The 16,822-nt window shown below is 53.5% G+C and overlaps 1 protein-coding gene across 1 annotated transcript; it reads left to right on the forward strand.

Annotated features, from left to right (window-relative positions):
• Positions 1 to 4,961: 4,961 nt before the first annotated feature.
• Positions 4,962 to 11,654, forward strand: FOXA3 (forkhead box A3; the record flags this gene model as incomplete). The annotated part of the gene is made up of 2 exons (XM_079723210.1): positions 4,962 to 5,030; positions 10,671 to 11,654. 2 exons carry the CDS (start codon positions 4,962 to 4,964, stop codon positions 11,652 to 11,654), a joined length of 1,053 nt encoding a protein of 350 aa, XP_079579336.1.
• Positions 11,655 to 16,822: the final 5,168 nt, after the last annotated feature.

Below are 16,822 nucleotides of genomic sequence, written 5' to 3' on the forward strand. Positions count from 1 at the left end.
AACACCTGCTGAATGACTGAACAAATGAACACAGAGCAGCCACGCACTGGTCTCAGTGCCTCCTGTCTCTCCATCAGGGCTGTACTCTGGACTGGACACCAGAGCAAGCTTTCTAAAACATAGCTCTGAGGAGCGCCAGTCAGAGTCCTGTACGTAGTAAGTACTCAGTACATCAGAGAAGGCCTAATTAAATTATATTTCTGCCATTTTCTGGATTACTATGGAGTTGTGCTTTAAAAGGCCGGGGGTGGGGGACTATTGGGCATCTGTCCCAAAGTCACACTGGCAAAATTAACAAATAAGAAGGGTATCAATTACAGCACTATTCCTAATAGCAAAAGACTATTATCAGGCTTCCCTGATGGTGTAGTGGTTAAGAATCTGCCTGTCAATGCAGGGGACATGGGTTCGAGCCCTGGTCTGGGAAGATCCCACATGTCATGGAGCAACTAAGCCCGAGCGCCACAACTACTACTAAGCCTGCGCTCTAGAGCCCGTGAGCCACAACTACTGAAGCCCGTGCACCTAGAGCCTTGCTCCACAACAAAAGCCACCGCAATAAGAAGCCCAGGCACCGCAACAAAGAGTACCCCTGGCTCGCCACAACTAGAGAAAGCCCGTGTGCAGCAACGAGACCCAATGCAGCCAAAAATAAATAAATAAATTAATTATTTAAAAAAAAAGACTATTATCAACACAAATATTCTCAAATAGGGAGACTGGCCGAAAAACTGATACATCCACATAATAAAACACTATGTAACTATAAAAAGGAATGAGGGAAGGAAAAAAAAAAGGAATGAGGAAAATCTCTATATACACTGATAAACAGTGGGCTCTAGCACATTTTAAGTAAAAGCAAGTAAAGTGAAGACAATGTTTACTGTATGCTCCCTTTTTACAAAAGAAAGGAAAATATGTGTATATGTTAAAAAAAGAAAAAAAAAACTGAAAGGAAAAACCAAAAAGTAGAAAAGGGAGAATACAGTTAAAAAAAAAAAAAAGATGGCTCTCAATGTATTATCATAATGAAAAGATGACAGTGACAGCCTGTTGCATCACAGAAGAATTAAACTGACTTTTGTCAAGTTTGTGTATGTATACACAGAATGAGCCGAGGTAAGAAACCACTGAGTCTCCGCTGCCTCTTCTGTAAAACTGGGATGGTAACAGTGTTTCTCTCTCAGAACTATTTTGAGGAGTAGATTAGTTTCAGAAGGCTACTGCATAAACTGTTAACAATAATTTGAGGAGGGTGAAAAAGGTGCATCTTTTAAAAGAGATATACTGCACACAGTAGTTTATTCAACAGGTATCTGCTGAATGAATGACTATCCAACAACCTCCTTCCTAGTCTCCCTGCTGCCTGTCATCCCCACATCTTGCTTACAGTCTGAGCCAACTCCTCACCAAGGCCTAGAAGACCTTATGTGATCTGGTCCCTTCTACTTCTGCCCTCACTTCCCTCAGCTCTCCCTGCTCCAGCGACACTGGCCTCCTTGTCATCATGCCAATCATACCCCTTCCTCCAAGCCTTCTCCTCCAAGGGCTTCTCTTCTTTCTGCCTGGGATACCCCTCCCCTCACAGACTGGCACAACTCCCTCCCTCCTTATTTCCTTCAGGTCTCACCTCAAATATCCCAGCAGTGAGGTCTTCTCTGACCATCCCATTTCAAATTTCCATTTCCTCTCCGTCCCCATCTGTGTTGCTTTATTTTTCTCCATGGCATTTATTATCACCAACACACTATATATTTATAAGCTCCATGAGGGCAGAGATGTGTGTGTGTGTGTTCACTTTCTCTATGCCCAGCACGGAACAGAGCTTGGCACCTAGTAAGTATTCAATAAAAACCTGCTGAGTGAATGCCAAAGGGCTTCAACAATCACTGGGCTTAGTATCCCTACCCTTTGGCTCTAGAATGCTTGAAAAATAACAGCTAATGTTTACTGAACATTTAATATGTGCTGGGCACAATTCTAACACACATAGTAACTCAGTAACTTATTTAAACCTCACAACACCAAGTCTTTGAGGTAAGTACTGTTTTTTTTTTTAATGGGGGTATAGTTGCTTTACATTGTTGCATCAGTTTCTACTGTACAGCAAAGTGGAGTTCCCTGTGCTATACAGCAGGTTCTCACTAGTTATCTATTTTATACATATTAGTGTGTACATGTCAATCCCAATCTCCCAATTCATCCCACCACCCCTTTCCCCCCTTTGGTGCCCATAAGTTTGTTCTCTACATCTGTGTCTCTATTTCTGCCTTGCAAACAGGTTCATCTGTACCATTTTTCTAGATTCCAAGGTAAGTACTATTTTTTTTTTTTTTTTTTTTTTTTTTTGCTTTATGCGGGCCTCTCACTGTTGTGACCTCTCCCTTTGCGGAGCACAGGCTCCGGACGCGCAGGCTCAGCGGCCATGGCTCACGGGCCCAGCCGCTCCGCGGCATGTGGGATCTTCCCGGACCGGGGCACGAACCCGTGTCCCCTGAATCGGCAGGCAGACTCTCAACCGCTGCGCCACCAGGGAAGCCCCAAGGTAAGTACTATTTTTAATTTCCATTTTACAGATGAGGAAATTTGAAGTCCAAGGAGGTAAAGTCACTTGATCAAAGGCTCACAACCTGTAAGATGTAGACCTAGCAGTATGGCTGCAGAATCCAGCCTTCTCACTGCTGTGCTGGTCTGCCTCACTAAAGGAACTGCTTCCCCCTGCTAGGTCTCTTCCCAACAATCCAGTATACTTCTGTTTCCCATCAGAACACAGGGAACTTTTTCATGATGAACCTTTCACATTGATCCACCCAAACTTTTTACCATGTTCTTCCTCTTCCACCTTTTGGTTTCTTTCTTTCTTTTTTAAACGTATATACATATTTCCTTTTCTTCTGTAAAAAGGGAGCGTATGGTAAACACTGTCTTTCATTTCGCTTTTCACTTAATATATGCTGGAACCCACTCTCTCTATATTTCATTCCTTTTTGGCCCCCCTTCCCTCATTCCTTTTTACAGCTGCATGATGTTTTATTATGTGGCTGTTATCTGTTTTTCTCCTCTGCCAGTGTCCCTACTAAAGAACATTTGGGGTGTTTGTAGTCTTGCTATTACCAACAATCATTGGTTCCCCTTCCCTCCCGGTCCCACCGCCCCACTCCCACCTGGGAATATGACGACTCCCCGCATATACACAGAGTGGCCCCGCGAAAATCCTTCATCATTCAACGAACATTAACTGGGAGTTTTCGGCGTGACAGCGCTGTGCTGGGAAACACGACGGTGACCAACACACACCTCCCTGCCTCCATGGAGCTCATGGTCACAGACAGAACTAAAGAGCCACACAAATAAAGGTCCAATAACAAATGAGACCCCCCGCCAAGTGACATGAAGGAAAGGCACAGGAACCTATAAGAGCGTTTAACAGGCGGATTTCGGGACGGAGAGCGGGAAAGGAGGGCTTCGCAGAGGAAGTGACGTTGGTGCCGAGACCCGAAAAATGAATGGGAGTCAGCCAGGCGGAATGAGTAAAAGGATGCTGCAGACAGAGGGGACGGCATGTGCAAAAAGCCTGAGGCGGGAAGGCGTATGGCGAGTCTGAGGAACCGAAAGGCCAGTGCAGCTGTGCGACGTGAGGAACGACCAAAGAGGCAGAGCCGAGGCCGGCTGGGCGGACGCGCCTTGGGGGCCACGATGGAACTTTGCCCTGAGGGCACTGGGGAGCCACGGGAGGGTCCAGAAATGGGGAAGAAACTGGGGTCCCGAGCGTCACTGCTCCCTTCCCCTCTCAGCGTCCCCACTCCCCCCGGCAGCGCCCCTGCCCTTTCAGGGTCCTTCCTCCCTTCGTCCCCGGGCCCCCACGCCGCCCCCCCTCTCACCGCGGCTCAGGCCTCCGTCCCCCTCGCGCCCCCTCAGCAGCGCCTCTTCACAGACGCCACCGCCATCTTCCGCTCGCCGCCGTGACACTGCGCATGCGCCGTGCACTGAGCGTCGCTGGGAAACGGAGTCCACTCTGTGGCGTACCCCGCCCCAACCTTCTGCCGCGCGACCGGCCTTCCGCTCTCCGCCCCCTACGACACCGGGGCTGCCCTTCATTTCCGGCTTTCGGGAGCCAGGCCTCCTGGGAAATGTAGTCCTTTGACGGGGTCCGGAAGGAAAGGGGGATAGAGGCTTCTGGGAAATGGAGTTCACAGTAGTTCTGGGTCCCTGGACGGCAGGTGTTAGAGAGAGTGGAGAGTCCGGGAGGCGAAGCTCTTAGGTCTGGAAGGTGGTCTGTTTCCTCAGCGGGGTCTGAGCAGAGGCCTCGATCCCCTCAACCCTTGGTCCTGACCATTTACACAGTATGGAGCATTTCCAGCTATCAGAAGCTTCAGTCTTCCAGTCCGTCCAATGGGAAATGTGGTTTCGAGGAGCTCCTACAGGTTCTTATAGTAACACATCGGGACCCATGGAGACCACTCGGCTCTGAGCCTCCTTTACTCCGCGGCAGTCTTGCTGGGCTCTGGCTGTTCGCCTGCTCCTGTCGAGATGATGAAACCCCTGGATGGAAGGGCCCTAGAGTTCTAACCTCGAGGCTTTTAGTATCAGCAATGCCTCCCACCTGTAGCTCCTCACTCGTCAGCCATCTCCAGCTCTCGCGTCCCCGGGCTGCGGCTCCCGGCGCCTGAGGTCTGTCTCCTCGCAATCCCGCAGGGGGCGCCCCAGTCCGGGCGCACCGCCCTCGGGGAGGGAGGCGGGAGGGGAGCCCAGGGCGGGCGAGGGCGAGGGCGGGGGGGGCGGGGGGGGGTGTCCCGGCTATAAAGCGTGGCCGCCTCCCGCGGCGCCCGGGAAGGCTGGGACCCTGGGCGGTCGGACGGACGGGCGCCTGTCGGAACCGAGGCCGTGCCGGCTGAGAGATCCGAAGCGCTTGGTTCCCCCCCGGGCCGGAGCGGGGGCGGGTGGGGGCGCAGGCCCGGGGGATGCTGGGCTCGGTGAAGATGGAGGCCCATGACCTGGCCGAGTGGAGCTACTACCCGGAGGCGGGCGAGGTGTGTCCTCGGGGATGGCGGAGCGGGGGGGGTGGGGGGGCAGGAATGAGGGTGCGGGCCTAAATGGGGGCAAGGACCGGGGTGTGGACTCAAGTGGGGGCCCCAAATAGAATTGGGGAGCGGAGGAACTAGAGCCACGGAGACCAGGTGTTGGAGTCAGGGGCGGGGGACAATGCATGGGAGCGCGGTTTAGGCAGGCTAGTCAGAGTGAGGGCTTAAACGGGAGTCAGGAAGATTTAGGCAAGGGTCAAGTCATAGCTTAAATGTGAGGGCTGGGTGTCAGGGACCCAAAGTACAAGGAATTAAAATTAACAGACCAAAGGTAAGACTCAGAACTCCGGGATACGGACAGAGCTGGGGGATTAGGAAATGGGGTTTAAAACTGGGGAAAATATAAGGGACTAAGAGATGGGAGAGGGAGGTCACCATTAAGGGAAATCTGAGCTGGGAACTCAGGGTTAGAAATTAGTGTTAAAGATGGGGGTCTGGGGTAGAAATAAGAATTGGGGTTCCGGGATAAGGATTGGGGCTGCGACTACGTCTAAGTCAGAAATGGGGGTTGGTGCTCGGTTGTAAGAGATGAAGGTGCTCAGAGATGAAGCTTGGTCTGGGGAGTGTGAAATAACAGGTGATTTAAGAGTTAGGGCTCGGATAGATAGGGGTCAGAGTCGGGATCCTGATTGGCAGTGGAGGGGTCGGTCTCCACCCCTGCCCCCCATCCCTACTAATGACCCTCACCCCTCCCAGCTGAACTTCAGTGGTTTAATTGTTATCAGAGACCCTCAGCAGGGATTCTCCTTGTTGGAGTCTGGAGGGTTTCAGATTTCGCACCCCCCATCCCCGCCCCCACTCCACCTTCCAGCAATCTCCACTAATTGCTAATGTCCTCACCAGTCCCATCTCAGACAAGATTTCCCTGGAGTAGGGGGCAGGGATGTATCTTAATTCGCTCACCCTAGACGCCGGGAAGTCCCTCCCCAGGTCTAACTCCCATTCCTCTTGCTGCAAGGACTCCTTCTCCTGAGCGTGCTCTCTGCCTAGTCAGCATTGTGAATTGGAAGGGTCCTAGTCAGAGGGTTATGGGGGTCTGGATACCTGGGTTTCTGATGGAAGGGGACTGTGGGCTTGAGGTGGGGTATGGGACTGGAATGGTTGAGTTCTCCAAAGAGACCAAGATCTGGGGTTTACAGGGGCCCCAGAGTGCCTGAGTCCTGGTCTGGGGTTTGAAGCTGTAGGGTGAGACTCCTGAATACCCAGGCCTGCGGGGCTTGGCAAGGTGCCCAGGAGGGGCCAGTCCTGGGGCTGTGGAGGTGTGAGGTGCACGTGGGGTGGTGCAGGGAAGGGATTGGGAGTGTTGAGAGGTGGAGCCTGGGCAGCTGGAGATGTCAGTTATATGGTGGGCAAGGCAGAGACCAGGTTGGAGGTGGAGACTCCCAGGTATTGGGGGATCCCGGCTGAAGCCCCGACATAGTTCAGAGTCTGGGGACCTGATTTAAGGGTACCAACTACAAATCAGTGTTTTGGAGGCATATCTTAAGAAGTAAATTGAGGGGGTCTAGGCTGAAGGAGTCATTATTTGGGGCAAAACCTGACGTTTAGTAGGGGACAATTTGTGTGGAAATTGTCTCTGAAATTGAGGAACAGTCTAGAGATAGTCAGCACTTGGGGGCATATTTTGGAAGAGTTGACATATAGGGGGCTGGAAATGGACATGCTGTGTGAGGGTCTCCTCAGCTTTCCCATCAACCAAACCACCTCCTCCCCCTGGGTCAGAACAATGTGGGGAGAAACATCTGCACTCACTCAGCAACTGAGAACTGAAGGGGCCCCCAAACTGCTTCTTGCCCACCACACCCTCCTGCTGGGGTGATGTTGACCTCCCCAGGCTGGCTCCCTGTCTGGAAGGAAACTGGAAAGTTATTGCCCTAAGGCATCCCCACTGGCCTCTGGTTCTCACAGATCAGCTGGTCCAACTGCTCCCCAATCTTAGAGGTGGAAAACCTAAAGCCTCTTGGCGTGCGGGGGGAGCCGCTTGAGGTCCTAGGCTGGGACCAGGGTTAGAAAGGAGCTTGTAGCTTCACACGGCCCCCTGCTCCCTGTCACATCCTCCTCCAGAGACAATAAGGAAATGAAAGGGGAGAAATTCCAGCCTCCTGGGGTGGGCGTGCAGGTCCCCTGATGGCATCCCCCCAATCTCAGCCCCGCCCTCGCTGGGGAGATCCGGTTCAGACCCGGACACTGGGGGTTCATCCCAGCCCCAGGCATATGAAAGCCTAGGGTGGATTAGGGTAGCTGGAGTGCTTGAGGTCAGACCTCGAGGAGGACTTCCGGGTGGATAGGGAGCCAGAAGAGGAGGGCTCTGGGGTCCCACTCTGTCTTCCTCTGTGATACAGGAGAGTCTGACTGAGTTGGAGAAATGTAGGGGGTTGTAGAGGGATCTAGGACCTCTCTGTGGATCCCCCTGAGTCCATCACCTTCTCCCCTCTCTCTGAAGGACCCTCTTCCCTTACTCTTAGGGAGGGGCGAGAACCAGCCAACCCGGGGGCGGGGTGGGGGGGGTGGGGGAGACCAGTGCGTGGGGGAGGGGAGTAGCTGTGGCTCCAATTTCAATGTGAGACTTCTGGGGAGATGGTGGTGCTGAAGCAAGGGGCAGAGAGATGCAAAGACGTGCTGAAGGGAAAAGAAAGAGGAGGGTGGGAGAGGAGTGGGGTAGAGAGAGACAGAGAGAGAGAGTGCCAAGGCAGGGAGAAAAAGATGTGAGAGATGAGGTGGGGACAGAGGGAGAGAGAGATGGGGTATGGGAGAGTCACAAGGAAAGAAAGGCAGAGGGTGGGGGGGGGGGGAGATGAGGGAGAGAAAGACGAGGAGAGAGAGACAGGGAGAGATAAAGGGAGAGAGCGTGGGGAGGGGAGAGAGACCGACGTGGGGAGGGGGTGAGGGAAGGAGTATAGAGGTACTGAGACAGGGAAGGAGATGCACAGATACACACAGAGCCACAGGGAGATTCAGAGACATAGGAGAAAAGAACTACCTGGACAGTCATGTGAAAGAGAGGGGAGAGTTTCTCTACTAGAAGGCAGACCTGGGTTGGTTGCCACCTGCCCCTGACTCCCTTTTCTCTCTGGACCTTTGGATGTGCAGACATTTAAGTGACAAGGGAATGAGATGGGACACACTGATTCATAGCAGAGGTGGCTCCCACCAGAGCTACAGCACCCCCCCCCCCGCAGTGCCATGAGACCACCCTCCCTCAGGGGGAGGGAGCGGGGCAGACAGGCAGATGGAAGATTAACAGAGAAAGGATGGAAGACAGGGGATGAAAGGGGTAAATGCACACAGAAAGAGAAATCACCATCCACCATGCTTCCTATTTTCCTTGCTTATCTTATTCACTTCCTGCTAGACTGACAGCTCCCTGAGGGCAGGCATTTCAGTCTGTCCTGGTCACTGCTTTTATAGCTTGATCCAGAACCGATCTGGAGCCAGACTGCCTGGATTCAGAATCCCCGTTCTTTTCCTTCCTTGTTGTGTGACCCCTGGACAACCTCTCTGATCCTCAGCTTGCTCAGCTGTAAAATGGGTGTCATGATAGTGCCTCCCCCATAGTGTGGTTGTAAAGATGAAAGCAGACCTTTGCTGTGAAGTGCCTGGAGCAGTGCCGGCACAGAGTAGGCCAAGAAATATTGAATAATTGAGGGACTATATAGTTACTTACAAAGACATAGCAATGTCTACTGCATTTCACTGAGCTAAGAGGCACATTTCCCCCCCATTTGAACATAATCTGAAAATGGAATGGGTTTTACAGTCAATGGTGTCTAGGGATTATAATTGACAGTGTTTTCTCCATTCTTTTTTTTTTTTAATTAATTTATTTATTTATTTATTTTTGGCTGCGTTGGGTCTTCGTTTCTGTGCGAGGGCTTTCTCTAGTTGCGGCGAGCGGGGGCCACTCTTCATCGCGGTGTGTGGGCCTCTCACTATCGCGGCCTCTCTTGTTGAGGAGCACAGGCTCCAGATGCGCAGGCTCAGTAGTTGTGGCTCACGGGCCCAGTTGCTCCGCGGAATTTGAGATCTTCCCAGACCAGGGCTCGAACCCGTGTCTCCTGCATTGGCATGCAGATTCTCAACCACTGCGCCACCAGGGAAGCCCTCCATTCTTATTGATACTTAAAATAATACTGCAGCTTATGAAGTGATGTCTTAGATTTGATGATATATAATAAACAGACGACATATATTAGGTAGAAATATGTGAGTTCTGATTTTCGAATGCTTTTGACCTATAAAATCTGTAAGTGTATAACCTAAAAGATGGTGGCTAGATGGACAGAGAGTACACATATAAGGACTTCCCTGGCAGTCCAGTGGTTAAGACTTCGCCTTCCAATGCAGGGGTTGAGGGTTCGATCCCTGGCGGGGAAGCTGAGATCCCACATGCCTTGCAACCAAAAAACCAAAACATAAAACAGAAGCAATATTGTAAGAAATTCAATAAAGACTTTAAAAATGGTCCACATCAAAAAAAAAAAGTACACATATATTCCATTATTAGATAAATCAGCAGTTCTTGATTTTTTTTTTTTTTTTTTTTTTTTTTGTCTCAGGACCTCTTTACACTCTTAAAGTTATTATTTTGCCTGTGTTGGGTCTTCGTTGCTGCGCGCGGGTTTTCTCTAGTTGCGGCGAGCAGGGGCTACTCTTCGTTGCGGCGCGTGGGCTTCTCATTGCGGTGGCTTCTTTTGTTGTGGAGCACGGGCTTCAGTAGTTGCGCACGGGCTTCAGTAGTTGCAGCGCATGGGCTCAGTAGTTGTGGCTCGCGGCCTCTAGAGCGCAGGCTCAGTAGCTGTGACTCATGAGCTTAGCTGCTCTGTGGCACGTGGGATCTTCCCAGACCAGGGCTCGAACCCATGTGCCCTGCATTGGCAGGCAGATTCTTAACCACTGCACCACCAGGGAAGTCCACACTCTTAAAGTTATTGAGGACCCCAGACAGTTTTTATTGATCGGGGTTATATTGATTGTTCAAGGTATTCAAAATTAAAACTGCGGCGTTTTAAAAATAGGCATTAATTCATTTTAAAATAGCAACAATGTGTTAGTATAAGCAATGTATTTTTATTAAAATAACTATTTCAAGACATTTAGCGAGAGGAATGGCAGTTACATTTTTGCAGATCTCTTTAGTGTCTGGTTCAGTAGAAGACAGCTGCATTTTCCTAGCTGCTTCCACATTTGGTCTATTGCAATATCACCTGTCATGTGGCCTCTGGAAAACTCTACTGTATGCTCATGAGGGAAAGAGGGTGACAAAGGCTAGTCGTATCTTATATCTTTCATTATATGAAAATGGTTTTGACCTCATGGATACCCTAAAAAAGTCTTGGAGACTTCCCAGGGTGTCCTGGACCACACTTGGAGAACCACTTAAAGCGTGAGCTTCAGTAAATGGGAGCGTGGGGGGATGGGGTCAGGGAGGGAGGTGCACGAGGAGGGGGGAAAGAGAGAGACTTCAGCAGACAGCTGTTTTCAGAGGAGGCAAGACAGACAGACAGATGGACACACAATGGGTCCAGTGACCCTTTGCTTACCAACAGAGTAGAGACTCACCACTCGCCGTTTCTCTTTCTTTCCCGATAGGTCTACTCTCCGGTGACCCCAGTACCCACCATGGCCCCCCTCAACTCCTACATGACCCTGAACCCTCTGAGCTCTCCCTACCCCCCGGGGGGGCTCCCTGCCTCCCCACTGCCCACTGGACCCCTGGCGCCCCCAGCGCCCACAGCACCCCTGGGGCCCACCTTCCCAGGCCTGGGTGCCAGCGGTGGTGGTGGCAGCAGCTCAGGGTATGGGGGCCCGGGACCGGGGCTGGTGCATGGGAAGGAGATGCCGAAAGGGTACCGGCGGCCCTTGGCACATGCCAAGCCGCCGTATTCCTACATCTCGCTCATCACCATGGCCATCCAGCAGGCGCCGGGCAAGATGCTGACCCTGAGCGAGATCTACCAGTGGATCATGGACCTCTTCCCCTACTACCGGGAGAACCAGCAGCGCTGGCAGAACTCCATCCGCCACTCGCTCTCTTTCAACGACTGCTTCGTCAAGGTGGCGCGCTCTCCAGACAAGCCGGGCAAGGGTTCCTACTGGGCCCTGCACCCCAGCTCAGGTAACATGTTTGAGAATGGCTGCTACCTGCGCCGCCAGAAGCGCTTCAAGCTGGAGGAGAAGGTGAAGAAAGGGGGCGGCGGGACCTCTGCCTCCAGGAACAGTGCGGGGTCAGCCTCCTCGACCACCACCCCCGCTGCCACAGTCACCTCTCCGCCGCAGGCCCAGCCTCCAGCCCCTGAACCCGAGGCCCAGGGTGGGGAAGATGTGGGGACTCTGGACTGTGGCTCACCCCCTTCCTCCACACCCTATTTCACTGGCCTGGAGCTCCCAGGGGAGCTGAAGCTGGATGCACCCTACAACTTCAACCACCCTTTCTCCATCAACAACCTGATGTCGGAACAGACACCAGCACCTCCCAAACTGGACGTGGGATTTGGGGGCTACGGGGCGGAGGGTGGGGAGCCTGGGATCTACTACCAGGGTCTCTATTCCCGCTCTCTGCTTAACGCGTCCTAGCAGGGTGGTGGGAGTGGTGGGTGGGGTATGGCTGTAGCTCACACCATCAGGCTCTTGGGGCCTGATCCTCCTGGGGACACTTTGCTTGTCCTGTCAGTTAACATCTTGGCTGGTCTGTTACTCACTGTGGTGACTGCCATCTCTGTGGGCATCGTGTTGATCCACTGGCTACTGTGATAACTGCCATTGACATCTTGGCGGGCCCGTTGAGTACTGTGAAGACTGCCATGTTGATTGATGTTATTGGTTGATCTATTGGGTATTCTGATGGCCACCATCTGGGATGACATCTTGGTTGGCCCTTTGGGCGCCGTGATGCACACCCCCTTGGCTGATCCTTTGGATGTGCTGGTGACGCTGGCCCACTGGGTGCTGTGATGGCCACCATCTTGACTGGCTGACATAACCAGTGTACCACTGTGCATCATGATGGCCACCAACAGCCCCTGTGTTGGCCATGTCATCACTGTCTCTGGTGTGAGTTGAGTGAGGGATGGAGATGAGGATACTCCTTGGTTTTTTTCTGGAGCCCATCCCCCGCTCCAGTCCAGAAGAAACCAGAAAGGACTGGTTAGGGTGTGGGGAATTTCTACTGAAGTCTGGTTCTTGCCTGGGAAGCGGGATACTGGCTGTGTATGACCATTAAAGGCACCATTTCTGCCTCTTACTGAATGTCTCTTTTCCTTGGCAAGTGGGCCCTGTGAGGCTTGAACACCTGAATTGCTGTCCCCTGTCCCCTCTCCGTCCTGCCCCCAAGAGCTGGCTGCCTCTGGGGGAAGGGCTGGGGGAGGCATCGACCTGACCTTTGACTCTTTGTTGTCCCTGACCCCAAGGACAGTTTGCTCACAGATAGCAGCCCCTGCAGCAGTGGGGCCAGGGCAGCAGGAGGAGGTGGCTGTGCAGTGACCAAGGCCATCTCCCTACCCCCACTCTCCAGACACATGCTTCTAGCCCCGAGGTTCAGGGAGCCCAGGGGCTGCTTGATTTTTGGTTAAGCTAGGGAGGAGGAGAAGGGACAAACAGGGTGCTAATTGAAGGAGACAGGGTGTGTGTTAGTTTGTATGTGGGCACTTGCATGCGCCTGTGCCTCTGTGGGTCATAGGACATCACTGCGGCCACTGAGGTCCCTGTGGTCCACTGCAGGGTGTTCTCTATTGTTTGTACCCCTCAACTGTCTGAGTTTGTATGTCTGTTCCTCCCCTGGGTATGTGCTTACTGTCGGTGTCTCGGGATATCAGACTCGTGTGCGTGTTTCCTTTATTGTTTTGTGTGTGTGGTTCTCTTATACACCTATCCCTGGGACCCTCTGGGCCTCACTCTGTTGGATGTGTGTTTCTGTATGTCCATTTGTCTACCTACCTGCTGCCTTAAAAAGTCTACGTGTGACTACATTGGCGTTGTGGGTCATTTTGTGTTTCATGTGTATGTCTGGGAATCAGCATGTGTCTGTATTTTTTTTTTTTAAAGTATGTCCGTGTTTGTGTATTATGCCTGTCTTTGCTGTGTGCCTGTGACTGCTGTGGCTGTGTGTGAGCGTGTGTTGAATGGCCCTGGTGTGTCTGTCTCTTTCATGGTGTGTGGGAAAGGAGCTGGGTCCTCCTTCGGGTGCTGGGGGCTTCTGGGAGCCTCTGGGTTTGGGGTTTGGGTGTTTCTATTCCTCCACGTCTCTGCCTGGGCTCTGAGTCTGATATCTGTGGCTCAGATGTTCCAAGGGATGGCTCTGTGAAACACAACTGTGTTCCTCATGGCCTTCGTTTCACAGAGTGGAAACAGAGACCCAGAATGGGAAGGGACTGGGCCAAGGTCATTCCGCCACGCTGGAGCGGGTGTGTTTTCCTTAGTTTGCATGTGTCTTACTTGGTTGTTGGCTCTCTAGCCACTCATTCATTTAGTCAGTCAGTCATTCAAAGACCAAAGGCTGTCTCTTTATGTGCGCACACGCGCGTGTGTGTGTGTGTGTTTGTGTGAGAGACAGAGAGAGGGAGCGGGGGAGGGGGAGAGATGTTTCTCCCAGTTCCTGTGTGTCCATCTTTCTCTGTTTCTTAGTGTCATCTATGTCCCTACCTCTCTCTGTGCCTTTATCTCCGTCCCTTGGTTTATGGGACAACGCTCGCTCAGCCTCTGCGCCTCTGTCTCTTGTATTCTCTGCCTTGCTCTCTCTCTTCATCCTCTCCGTTGCTTCGACTCCGTCCTCCCTCTCTCTGGGCCTCTGGATCGCTCCCTCCTTCCCTTGGGGGCTCTGGGTCTTCCTCTCTTGGGGTCCGCCTCCCCCCACTCCTTTGGCTCTCTGGCCTCTCTCCTCCTCCGGTCTCTCTCCCAGCTCCCTGAGTTTCCGCCTCTACCTGCCACCTCGCAGGCCAGGCCCTCTATTTCTGTCACCGTGCCCGCCCTGCCGGCTGCGTGTCACCTCCCCCCCCGCCCCCTGCCGTGCTGGCTCCCAGTCAGCCGTCCCACCAGCCTCGCTGTCCTGGGCAGGCTGGGGAATTCCTCCTGGTTCCTGGAAAAAACAACTGGTGTCGAGAGAAAGGCCCTCAGTCTCCCTGGGTGCCCACCCCCCTCCCTCGGGCCTGGGGGTCTCTCCCAGAGTCATGCCGGCCCGAGGCAGGAAGCCCTGCGGTTTCTGGCTTCTCCCAGGCGGCCTCCGGATCTGGCCCCCGCCCCCCGGCCAACAGCCCAAATATTATTCCGCAGGAGGAGTCGGTGGCAGCGGGGAGGAGGCCCAGGCTGAAAGAGGCTTTCAGGGCAGCCAGGCCTGGGGCTTCCTGTCCCCAGGCTCAGGCCTCAGGCCGCCCCAGTGGGGACCTCAGGTGGCCGGAGGGGCGGGTGTTGTTGTAGGGTCCTGGGGGGAGGGTGGGGCCATCCGTCAGGGTGTCTGGTGGCCACCGGCTCGGCTGGCGTGGGCAGGTGTGACCCCTACCCCAGGGACAGCCGGCTGGTGGCCAGCAATGGAAAAGTACCGCAGTCAGACATGGGACGCATGGACAGACATGAGGACGCTAGGGATCAGGGATGGAGGGTTAGCCATGGGGACACAGAGAAGCCTGGGCTGGGACAGATGGACCTGGGCACGGCTTGTGGGCTTTAGGTGACATAGTCCAAGGGAGGGGCCGTGAGTGGGGAAACAGAGGCCAAGGCAGGGTCTCCCCTGTGGGCAGAAGACATGAGATGATGATGATGAAAATAATAATAATAAATAATAATAATAACAGCTACTAGGGCTTACCATGTGTCTGGCACTATGTAAGCACCTTACAGAATCGCTAGACCCAATCCTTCCCACCACCCATTTTATTATTGGGGAAACTGAGGCATGAAGAAATGAAGTGACTTGCCCAAGGTCACACAGGTAGTGAGTGGGGAGCTAGGACTTGAACCCAGGCTCAGAGCCAGTGCCCTTAACCAGGACACTATTCTAGAGCACAGGAGGGGCAACAGCTACACAGCAGGGCCCTGGGGTCCCAAGCCCCCCCTCACGGTCCCCGCCACTCACACCCTGCTCCTGGAGGCCGAGGGGGCACCCCAGAAGCCAGCAGCCAGGGAGGTTTATGAGTCTGTGTCAATGTCAAGGTGTTTGCAGGCTTCTGTGTTACTCCATGATTTGTCTGATCAGTGTGTGAGTGTGTGTTGTGTGTGCCTGTACGTCTCTGTGTCAGTGTCTTCTCACTGGGTTTCTGTAGGTGTTGCAGTGCTGTGTCACTGGGTATACATGTGTGTCACTGTTCTATCATTGTCTTCTCTGTGTCTGTCACTGTGTCCTCTGTCCTTGTGTTCTGTTGCTGTGTCTCTAAGCCTAACACTATGTTTGCCCATCATTGTGTCCTGGTCTCTGTCACTGTGTCTATTACAGTGTGTCTCTGTCGCTGGCTTCTGTGGGTCTGTTTGTGTCTCAGACACTCTGGGTCTGCCTATATCTGTCCCTGTGTGTCACCGTGTCTGTCCCCCTATGTGTCACCATCTACCCAGGTGTCACCGTGTGTGTTACTCACCACCCAGGCCACAGGTGGGCGTGTCGGGCCCACTGGTGCCCAGGGCTGGGGCCCATCCCATCCCACCCTCGCTCTGCCATGGGCAAGGCTGGGCGCCTGTTTGCAATGACTGCCCCAGGTAAACACCAAGATCCGGAACCCAAGGGCCACCTCCCTCACCTCCACTCCCTGCCCCTTAGCCTGCCCTGGACTGGGCTGGACCAGAGCTGCGCAGGCGGTGCCCCTAAACTGGAGACGTGCCCTGACCCTCCCCCGCCACGGTCACCAGCCTTCCCAAGCCCCCAGCCTTGGCCCTGCCTGCCTGCCGGCTTCTCTCTCTCTCTCTCCCTCCCTCCCTCCCTCCCTCTCTGGATGTCTGCTGGCCTCTCTGCTTCTTTCTGTCCCTACTTCCTCTCAACTGGGTTTCTCTGTGGCTCTGCCTTTCTCGGGAATGACCCGTGTCTTCCTTCTGTCACTGCCCCTCTACCTCTGACTTTTTCTGTCTTTTCTCAGCAAAGTTTGATTTCTCTGCTTTCCTGATCTGTCTCCATTTGAGCCAGTCTTGGTTTCTAACTCGGCGTCGCAGTCGGCCAGTCTCTTTCTGTTTGTCTCTCACACTTTGTAAGTTTCTCTCTCGCCCTTCTGTCCCTGTGTCCCTCTCAGCTCGAGCCTCTCAGTCTTGGTCACTATCTCTGTGGGTCTCTGAGCCCCCAAGCCCCACAGGAGCAGACCTCTGCCATATCAGGGTCCTTAGGGAAGTGTGTGGCCCCCAGCCTCCTACCCCAGCCCACCGGTGTGTGTGTGTGTGTGTGTGTGTGTGTGTATATATATTTAAAGGTATATGTACATATTATTTATATCTGTACCCGGGGGCAGGAGGGGCAGACACTGGGGCCTTTGTGTAGCTGCTGCCCGCTGCCTGCCCGCCCGCCACTCCTCTCCCTTCGCCCCTGCCGCCCGCCTGCCCGCCTCTACTCCCCCCTCACAGAAAGGTTCCTGTGAGGCCTGCCAGCTTCCTCTGCCTGAGGTGTGAGTGGGCACGCCACAGGGCAAGGCGGGCAGGGGGGCCTGGGGAATTTTTCCAGCTCCAGGGAAGGTTTCCGGGTGGGGAGGGTTCTGGAAGGAATAGGACTTCTCAGCTGGGCTGCTGTCTGTCTGTGTCTGCTGTCCCTGGGCGTCCCCGGGTCCTTACCTGGCTTCTCC

Source organism: Hyperoodon ampullatus, assembly GCF_949752795.1.
Source record: "Hyperoodon ampullatus genome assembly, chromosome: 18".
NCBI classification, from domain to species: Eukaryota; Metazoa; Chordata; class Mammalia; order Artiodactyla; family Ziphiidae; genus Hyperoodon; species Hyperoodon ampullatus.